Raw genomic sequence first — 10304 nt, forward strand, 5'->3', positions numbered from 1 at the left:
TACTAAATTCATGATTACCGCTGAACACTTTCCCTGAAAAATTTAATTTTATATTTGTGGAATGTCGAATTTCTTCATTATGATAGAATAAATTCACATTTGGAAATGATATTTTAGAAAAATGTTTATGGATATTCATCCCATGAGTAAGTCAAAATCATTTCTTTTGCTCTCTGTAAAATTTTACTAACAGTGAAAAATTCAGTGCATTGGTTGAAGAGCCCTGTTGTTGCTTGCCCTGCTCACATACCATAGATCCCTTGTGGATGTCGTGCTGGATCAGATGCCTGATAAAAATTTGTGGGCCGCTGTCAGCAAAGTGAACAGTGGGTGTCACCTTCACTGCTGACCTCAAAATTCAGGCCAACGTGCTTTTGTTGTAGTGCCCTGACACCGCAACCCCCTACCAACCTCCAAAGGAGCAACAGTGATCTACGTCTAGGTATCTGAAGAGGATATCTATGTAATCAAAATTGCAAGATCTATGTAATCAAAATTTCAGAAGACTGCAATGAATAATTCTTAATGAGGTAGAATGGCCCATATTTTTTTTGAGCAGGCTGAATATTCCAACAAGAAAACTGCCCCAAAATAGTTTTTTTTAAAGGGATATTGACAAACCTAAACTTAGCTATGAAAGCTTTGTTGTATAAATAAATGTTCCAATGATGCAATTTTCATTGAAAATAATTAAATTGCCCCAGGAATAAAATATATTATTAACATGATTTCACGACATGTCATATGAGGCACATCTGAAAAATGATCACAATGTTTTCTCCCCTACAGGGCAGTTTATAATGCTTATGATATAATATGCAAATATATGTTCACATTACCGAGTACATTTCTCTCTTTTTACGTTTATAATGTATTGCAAAAAAAATCATTACAGCATATTTAACTTCAGTTGCTACATAAACTCAGCATGAAAATCTTTCATCAGATGGTTCAGAACTGGCCATTCTTGGGTGTTACAAGAACTTAACTGTGGTGTCTGTACCATTGTGAGTCAATTGTTGTGAACTGGGTTTAAGTGTGTGATAACATTTTATACCCATCTTAAAAAATACAAGGGACAAACTAAAACATGCCAGATTTACTTTGCATGTTAGCCACAGAAACTGCTTACTTTATTGTGTTAAACTAAGCATGAAAAATTAATTCTAACATCAAGGTATTATCACAGGAGGGAAACAAAAACAAGTTGCTATTCACAGTCCAGAGAACATTTTTTATTGAATTCACATAAACTATGACAATAGAGAACAGAATTAATTGACTTAATTGCTGTTTAGACAGCCTATTGTAAACTTAATAGCAAAAATATTTGTGCATTCAAAACAATACATTTATAGTTTCAATACTTCATCTATCTTGGCAGTGCACTTTCTCACATCCAGACTCAAATCACTTTGGCTCTTTTATAAGTCTGAACCCTCTTCAGAGTAATCATTCACATCGCCATCATCTGATCTGACCGAAACCCGGAAATGGCGCCGCGAGAAACCACCATATCTTTTTTGGTTATCCCATTTATATCTTGGTCTACCAATTCTTCTCATGAAACCTCCATATCTCTTTTGCAGTTCCACATCTTGATTTTCTTCATCACGCAGCTCTGCACTTCTCTTGTATCCAAAGCCTTTCATGAATCCTCCATAGCGCTTTAGTTCTTGGGTAGAGGGGATATCATTTTTTTCCAGCAGATTTTCCATTGCAGCTGCTAGTTCTTGTGAATTTTTCTCTATTTCAGTGGCACCCCTTTCACCAAACTTTTGCAGAAATCCTCCATACTTAAGATTTTGTCCCTTATAACTATTTTGTTGGGCTAATTGTTTGGCATTAATTCTGCTCTTGTCAATCTTCTTCATGAAGCCCCCATACCGCTTAACAAGGCTCTTGTGCTGTTTTCCAAGGAATGCTTCTGCGCTCTCATCTTCCTTTTCATCCAGGCTGGAGTCAGCAAGAGCTTCATCCACAATGCCAAAAAGGTCAAGCCTGTATGAATGAAGTGTCTTGTCACATTTTTCCCACTCATTGGTAGACAGCACCACCCCTTCACACTCTAAAGTGCAGGTCTGAAAGATAGCAGTCAGAAGACAGTGTTTTCAATGTTAAATTCAACCTTTATTTAACACAAATAACTCACAACTATTGATATTGCCTAAAAATAGTTAGTCCTTCATCCACTCAAAATAGTTTCAAAAGGGCACTGACCTTATTAGAGCCAAAAATCATGAATATGTTATTAATAGCAATCATGGTTTATGCCTTTACATGAGGTGGTTCACAAAATGAGTATCCCATTAGTGAATAGTGAACCAAGGACACCTGTTTGACCTGGCAACATCACTACATGTAATAGATAGCTGATGTGTGGAAAGTAGGGAAAGATAAAGGAATCCAGAAGTTACTGTTAGAAATAACATGCTGCTGCATAGGACCCTATTGTTGCAGTCTTCAATGATAAACTTAGCACTGAAATCACTGTAATGGCATAAACCTAGAGTAATTTTCCAATAGTCTTGCACTGAAAAGCAGGTGAAAAAGTTAGGGTTTGTATATTAAAGAGTAAGGGAGCTTTTTTTTAACAGTACAAAGTGAAAATTACTGTTTAGTTACCTCTCTGGCCCTGAAAAAGTAATTTTATAAGTGCCCCTTAGAAGAAAATATATCTCCCCATTGATGCTACCTGACCTCTTGGGTGTTTCTAATAATTTCTATTTCGATTTTGGACTTGCAGCATCTACAGTATTTTTAATTTTATAATAATATATGTTCTCCATTTATATATAAAAAAAACACTGCTTTACAAATGAAAATTCTTTTCAAAGACTAAACAGGAGCAGGAACATTATGGGGATGTATGCGCATTGACTTTGAAGGACAGTTCCTTGGTTGCATATTCAGGAGGGAATTTAGTTTCACGCACCCCCAGTCAAGTAATAGAGACTACAAATCCGGAAGGCAACTCGAGCAGCAGATTGTACTTTGCTGCACAGGCAGGAATCATCCCACAGGGTGTCCTCATCTTGGTCCCATCATCATAACAGATATCAAACAGATAAAAGGATTTAAGGGTCGTTAATCTTAAAAATCTCTCCATTAATGTCGGTCTCCATGCATTCAAGGCGTTCCAAGATATTACAAAGCGCCCCCGATCGACCACTTGCTATTAATTGTTAGTAGCTTTTGCATATTATTCACCCATACACCTTGGAAAACCCCCCAAAGAGCTTGTTATTTTTAAATCTGCAATTGCTGCATTTAACGTTTTGTACTTTTCTTGTCTTAACTTAGCATATTTAATTACCCAGCCCCATCCGCTGGCTATGTTCTCGTTCAGAGATACTCGTTTTGTTCTATTCTGCATGTTCCAGTAGCGAACGAGTTAATAGATGCCATGCATTGGACCGCTATTGTTGCCTTACAATTACATCGTTTACAATTTATGGTTGCCTGGTCCATGATACACGGCTAAATTCTACAGTGTGTGCATTGAATTATTCTGACCTGGAATTGAGCATATATGTTCATGTCCTTGTCCTGGTATTGCAAACACAGTTATTTATGAATATATTTATTGTGTATGTTGTTATGCTGTGTATTCTGTCCTTTGAAGATCGATATTGGTGCATATCGTTCCCATGACCGTTCCGAATATCTGAATCCAGATAGAAAACTTACAAATTTGTTTGACAAACTGTAGCACATAAATGAAAACTGATTTCTTTTTATTTAATCAATACTATCGCGCAAGTTAATTTAGGATAAATATATGGCTGCCAGTTATTTGTGTCCTTTAAGCTGTCGTCATTCGGTTCTGTAACCAGTTGATTTATGTAGATAACTATAGTTTGCATTGCGGTAAAACCGCATGTCGTTAATCTATTTCTTTTTAGATTTTGTCGATGTAGATGAGCATAAACGACGCCTGAAACTTTTGATTTCGGAACTGTATTATCGTTTGTGGGTTATCTTACCAGTGGTTTGATTGAGCTGTCCAGTACTGAATTGCAGGTCGAGCACCGATCGGCACAGTTCGCGTGGACCGTGTGCAGTGAACTTAGGGACAACAGCAAGACAAACACACTCCACTCCATCACTAGCCTCTGAAACATAAAGTGGAATATTCTCTACAATGTTGCTTTCAATTCACCTGGAGTAAAATGAAAATATCGAGGTTTCAAATCTTAACTTTTAGACAAGGATTTAGTTGAACTTGGAGAAAAAAAAGTTACTGTATATGCAACAAATCCGGACGGGAACATACTTAAGGTCACAAATGGTGACATTCGTTCAGAATCTCTTCGAAGACGCTCCACCCGCCTCTCATTCGGGTCCTGAAGAAACCAACTATATTTTCCAACATTTTCTGCTTTTATTTTCAACTTCAATCATTCTGATTTTTGTTTTAGTCTCTATTACTTGAATAGTTTTCAACAATGGGAGCAGAAACAGTCTCTAAGGTTAGAAACATGTACAACGGATTTTCAAACGCTTCAATATTATCGCCGCATTTTCTAAGTGGCTATCACCAGACATGAGAATGACCAAAACAGATCCGGCTCGCCTATATAGGTATTTAAATACAGAGATCTGTGCTGTGTGGCAGAATACATCCCTACAGTATTTACACCTTCAGTAACATACTTGCATACATTTCAACACATGCGAGGCGGTCACACGACATTTCATCTGTTCAAAAAATACTATCCATTGTATGGTTACATCCTTTACATAATCTGAGGTTTTTCGAAAGAAAAAACTTTGGTGTTAATATGACTTTACAGATGAAAACAATGTTAATTAAAATGAAGAAGCAAAAGTACATTTGAAAGAGAAAGTAGAGCACTCAACATAATTCAACGATTAGACAAGTGAATAATGATAGCTGATAAAAGTTATCTCAATAATTACGGTCACATCAGAGGGTGGATGTTTCTGATATCCAAGAAATCCTTGACATGAACTTCTGCCAAGTAGCAATTTCTTGGAGAGGCAGGAACGGTCGTGATCTTTCTCTTCCAGTTACAGGTAAATCTGATTCTAAGCAAATGGTTGTTACTTAAAGCAGATCGCACACAACGTTCCACTGTGCCCTCATATGGATCCGTCCACACCTTTGAGAATAAACCCAGATGATCTTTAGAGACTGATAATTTTCTAATACATTAGAGCAGAGCTGAATTATTCATATAAAGTGGAAACTGGATTAAATGGTCAACAGAGAAAGGTTAGCTATCAAAACGGTTAACTTTGTACAGACTTGCCTTTTAACTTGCATTCTTCTGTTCAAAGGTACAACGATCCCTACAAGCATAAATCATTGATGAGCACATACTTTCAAGTTACCTTGATATTCCTTGAGAACAAAATTAAGTCAGGATCGTTGTAGGCTTCAGATAAAAAGTGCTGACTCCCTTTGTGAAATGCGCTTATAAATGGCCCCTGTCCACACAGACTTCCCCAGCTTCGTGAAGTCGTGCTGAGAGCCAGGGTTTTCCAACCTGCAGCCTCCAGCGCTCGCTATTTATTTACCGCCGGCGTCCGGGTGACATTTGCGACGTTGAATGTACGTCTTTTTTGAACCAATGACTACACTGATTGGCTTAATTATGGAGCAGCAATTTCCTCAAATGCTACCAACATATTTTATAGCATATCCGTCGTACTCCTCCCGCGCGATGTTACAAAGGCAAGGGCAATTCGGGTTTTAAAAATAACCAGCGTTAAATTAAATCCTAATTTGGTTTACGCTACTTTGACTGTTGAGATTTTCTTATTTTAGGAAATGTACTTTTTATGCTGGAACCCGAACATTCGCTGCCTTACTGGTAACAGTCTCCGCACGCCTTCATCTGGTTCAATATAATTATACATTGGACGAAAGTGTAAAACCGCTGAACTCTCCTTTCTGGACGGTATATGTGAGCAATTGCAATTTCTTGGTCAACGATTCTCCAACTGGAACTTTAAGAGATTTTAATTCTGATTGGAAATTAATGGATTAATAGATTTCATTGAAATTGTTTCCTAACTTGTTTCTGTCTATTCCAGGTAAACAATAAAACGGGCGACACAAAGAAAAAAAAATACTGTAATGCGCTTAACTGTTGGTAACAACAAAATAATACATTTTGGCTCCAAAAAATCCATCCAACTGGATGGGCGCCTGTAAGCTTTCTATTCTATATTAAAGTAAAAACACTAAAGATAAATTAATCTTTCTGGATTAAAATAATGGGTTAACACATTGCCGACAAACACACAGGTAACCAAAGAGATCGTATCATAAGCCTGTTGAAATATGAGTTTCTGTGTGTGTATACACACATATAAATATACATTAATACATTTTAACCTTTTGGTAAGGTTTAATTTCCTCGTTCAATATTGAACTGATTTTACCATTTCTCCTTTTATCTCACAAAAGCACCCTGGTGCAGCCATACACTCTTTCAGACGTGTATCGATTACATTAGTCCGTGCTTGTGTTTATTTTCACAGAGTATGTGCACCATCAGTGAGAAAGTGATAAGGAACATTTATCCGGCTCACTTGGTACAGACATCTGCATCTTGCAAAGCCAAGTTGTGTTGGATGCCAGTTAAAACAATAAACGACAAGGCAAAGCTAGAGTAATGAGAGTAATCGGTTTCCAATCACGATCTTAGTGACTGCTGACGCAAATAATGGTTCAACATTGCAAGACCACGGAATTAGGGCAATGACGGAACCATCATAATAAATGCATTCATAACAATTAAAATTGCGGTGCTTGAATTCGTTTTGGTCATGGTCACTTAATGCATTACAAGATCATTCAAAAGAATGTGTAGATTCAACTCTAGGGAGTACATGCAGAAAGGTGGAAGGGGATTATAAATTAATTATATTTCCCAGGGACATTGAAGCTGGTGCCACTTATGTATTTATCACTGGGATGGCAAGACTAGATTTAATTCTCCTCAATTTATGTGCTGTCATGCTATATGTATAATATGCATTATTCATGCAAATTAAATTGAATTATTTACCCATATTCAGGCAAGTTTCTAGTCTAGTATCTTGAAATATGCATCAAACTAAATATAAGTGCACCACAGAATAATAGAATGTTGCAGCTCCAATGGGGAATTGAGTGTGAGATAGTATTTTCTACGTAAGAGCCATTTGGCTGCTTGATCTAATCACACACTTGCTCATTGCCCATAGTTTTTGATACTCATCTTTTCCAATAATAACTGGTTTCATGTAAGAAAAGGCCTAACGTGCTTTAAAAAAGCCTGTAAAATTGATTCCAAGTCATTAAAGGAGAGATTAGGAGGGTGAGCAAATTTTTGATCAAAAAAATGAATTTTTAAAAAGGTTTCTAAAGTCAGTGAGAGAAATGGAGATATAGTGTTACTAAGGAAACAGTTTCAAATAGTAGGGCTAAGGCAGCTGAAGGCTTGATCAATAACCCCGTTCACCAATGATATAGTAAAGTAGGGTAGGAGAATGCATTAAAGGATGTGGGAGGCAATAGAAGGATTTGGAGACTTGGTTGAGGAGTTTAAATTCATTACTATGAGGAAAATAGGGACCCATTGCAGGCTAGTACTGGCATGATGGGTGAACAGGCCATAATATGGGACTGGCTGCATTTTGGACAAGCTGAAGTATTTAAATGACAATCTAATTTTCTTATCTGGTCTTGGGTCATGTAGCTGACAGAATGCTTCATCATTAAAAATTACTTTTTGTAGTGATATTGTTAAGTATTACCTTGAATAATTGTTTTTGTCAAAGTCATCAGCACAAACCTATTAACAATTTAGCACTAATTGTTACAAATTGACTGTCTCACTCAGAGGTTACAAAACTGGTGTGAGAAATGGAAATATCACACATGGGCAATTGAGATATTTAGCTAATGCAAGATATGGTAGAGTAGGCAGTGTTTTAAAGTTGGGAGAACTTGGACCCTGATGTTGAACATCCATTCTACAAATGAACATCTTGTCTTTGATAAGCACAATGACCAAAGGGAAAAGAAGTCTACATGCCTGTCCTATGGTATCTTTCAAGGACAAAGGGAGAAAAAGGTGCAAAGTCTAGGACCACCAGCTTCTGAAAATGGCATTCAAATCAGTGGAGATGTGAACACTGTAGTTTTCTATATTTACAAGGCAGCAGGACTATTACAAAGTGATATTCTATGAGTCAAAGTGAAGGATGTAATAAATTAGCATTACTACAGAATTGGTGGTTGGGTGCTTGAATGAGATGTGAGTGAATAAAGCATTGGGGCCAGACAAGGAAATATCAGGAAAGTGAGCTGGGGTCATCATAGATAAACCTCTCAAGATATTAAGCCATTGTTTACTGCTGCCAAGGAAACAAATGCAATATTAATTTGCTTTTGGTGGTGTTGACAGAAGGATGTTGGCCAAGATTCCTTTCTTTAGGTAAGTTAATGTCATTTTTCCTGTTTATTCATGTTTTTATCAAACTTCAAATGGAGGAACAATAATGGTAGAAAACCATAATATTTTTTTCTTTTATTTTTACATTATTCTGAATCTTATTTCCAAACTGAAACATATATTTTGTTCTTGAAGTTCAAAGGATGTGAGCATTGCTGGCAAGGCCAGTATTTGCTGCCCATTCCTAATTCCCCTGGGGAAGGTGGTGGTAAGCATCCTTCTTGAACTGCTGCAGTCCATATGGTGTAAGTATACCTTAAGTGATGTTAGGAATGGTGTTCCAAGTTTTTGACTCAGTGTAATTGAAGGAATGGTGATGTAATATCATGTCAGGATTGTGTGTGACTTGGAGGGGAGCTTGCAGGTTCTGGCATTCCCCTGTATCTGCTACTCTTGTTCTTGTAGGTAGAAGATGTTGTAGATTTGGAACGTTAAAGGAGATGTGTTGAGTTGCCTCAGTGCGACTTGTATATGATCCACACTGCTGTAACTAGGTGCCAGTGGTGGAGGAAGTGAATGTTTAAGGTGGTGGATGGAGTGCTGACCAAGCAAACTGCTTTGTCCTGGATGGCGTTGAACTTCTTGAGTGTTTTTGGAGCTGCACTCATCCAGGTAAATGGAGAGTATCCCATCAAACTCCTGACTTATGCCTTATAGACAGACTTTGAACAATCAGAAGGTGAATTCCTTGCTGCAGAACTTGCCTCTGACCCGCTCTTGTAGCCACAGTATATCTATAGCTAGCCCAGTTAAGTTTCTGGTCATGATGATGTTGGTGATGGGCTATTCAGTAATGGTAATGCCATTGAATGTCAAGAAGAGATAGTTAGATTCTCTCTTGTTGGAGATGGTCATTACCTGGCACTGTGTGGTGTGAATGTTACTTGCCACTTATTATTCTAAGCCTGAATGTTGTCCAGGTCTTGCTGCACATGGAACTGTCTGCTTCAGTATCTGATGAATGGCAAATGGTACTGAACATTATGCAGTCATCATTGAACATCCCCACTTCTGACTTTATGATAGACATAGGGTCAATGATGAAGATGGTTGGGCCTAGGACACTACCCAGAGGAACTCCTTTAGCAATGCCCTGGAACTAAGATGATTGGCCTCTAACAACCACAAGCATCTTTCTTTGTGCTAGGTATGACTCCAACCAGTAGAGAGTTTTCCCCCTGATTTCCATTGACTTCAGTTTTGATAGGGCTTTTTGATGACACACTTGGCCAAATGTTGTCTTGTTGTCAAGGGCAGTCACTCTTATCGCACCTCTGGAATCCAACATTTTTGTCCATACTTGGTCTAAAGCTGCGTGACCTGGCAGAACCCAAACTTAACATCATTGAGCAAGTTATTGCTGAGTATGTCACTTGATAACACTGTCAATGACACTTTCCATCACCTTGCTGAAGATTGAGAGTAGACTAATGGGGCAGTAATTGGCTGGACTGGTTTTATCCTGCTTTTTGTGGACAGGACATACCTGGGCAAATTTTCACATGGTTGGGCTGTAGCTGTACTGAAACAGCTTGGCTAAGGGGCACAGCTAGTTCTGCAACACAAGTCTTCAGTACTATTGCTGGGATGTTATCAGAGGTCATAGCCTTTGCAGTATCCAGTGTTTTTGGCCATTTCTTGATATCAGTCAGAGTGAATCTAATTGGGTCAAAACTAACATCTGTGAAGCTGGGACCTTTCAGGAGGAGGCTGAGATGGATTATCTATTTGGCATTCTATTTGAAAATAGTTGCAAGTGTTTCAGCCATGTCTTTTGTACTAACATGGTGTGTTTCACCATCATTCTTACAGGGCTCAACAGGTTAGATG

At 37.9% G+C, this 10304-nt stretch overlaps 1 protein-coding gene across 1 annotated transcript; it reads right to left on the bottom strand.

The window, feature by feature from the left end:
- Window positions 1–1424: 1424 nt before the first annotated feature.
- On the bottom strand, window positions 1425–4106 carry pdyn (prodynorphin). Its single transcript, XM_041205234.1, has 2 exons — window positions 3987–4106; window positions 1425–2081 (listed from the first exon to the last, which is right to left on the bottom strand). Exons 1-2 carry the CDS (start codon window positions 4104–4106, stop codon window positions 1425–1427), a joined length of 777 nt encoding a protein of 258 aa, XP_041061168.1.
- Window positions 4107–10304: the final 6198 nt, after the last annotated feature.

Source organism: Carcharodon carcharias, chromosome 14 (genome assembly GCF_017639515.1).
Source record: "Carcharodon carcharias isolate sCarCar2 chromosome 14, sCarCar2.pri, whole genome shotgun sequence".
Taxonomy (NCBI): Eukaryota; Metazoa; Chordata; class Chondrichthyes; order Lamniformes; family Lamnidae; genus Carcharodon; species Carcharodon carcharias.

What these genes read in the sequence shown, in the direction of transcription:
- pdyn (XM_041205234.1), bottom strand. Translation starts at nt 4,106, where the DNA reads ATGGAGTGGAGTGTGTTTGTCTTGCTGTTGTCCCTAAGTTCACTGCAC. An exon ending in ACAGCTCAATCAAACCACTG is followed by an intron (nt 2,082 to 3,986) that starts GTAAGATAACCC and finishes GCTATCTTTCAG; the next exon opens with ACCTGCACTTTAGAGTGTGA.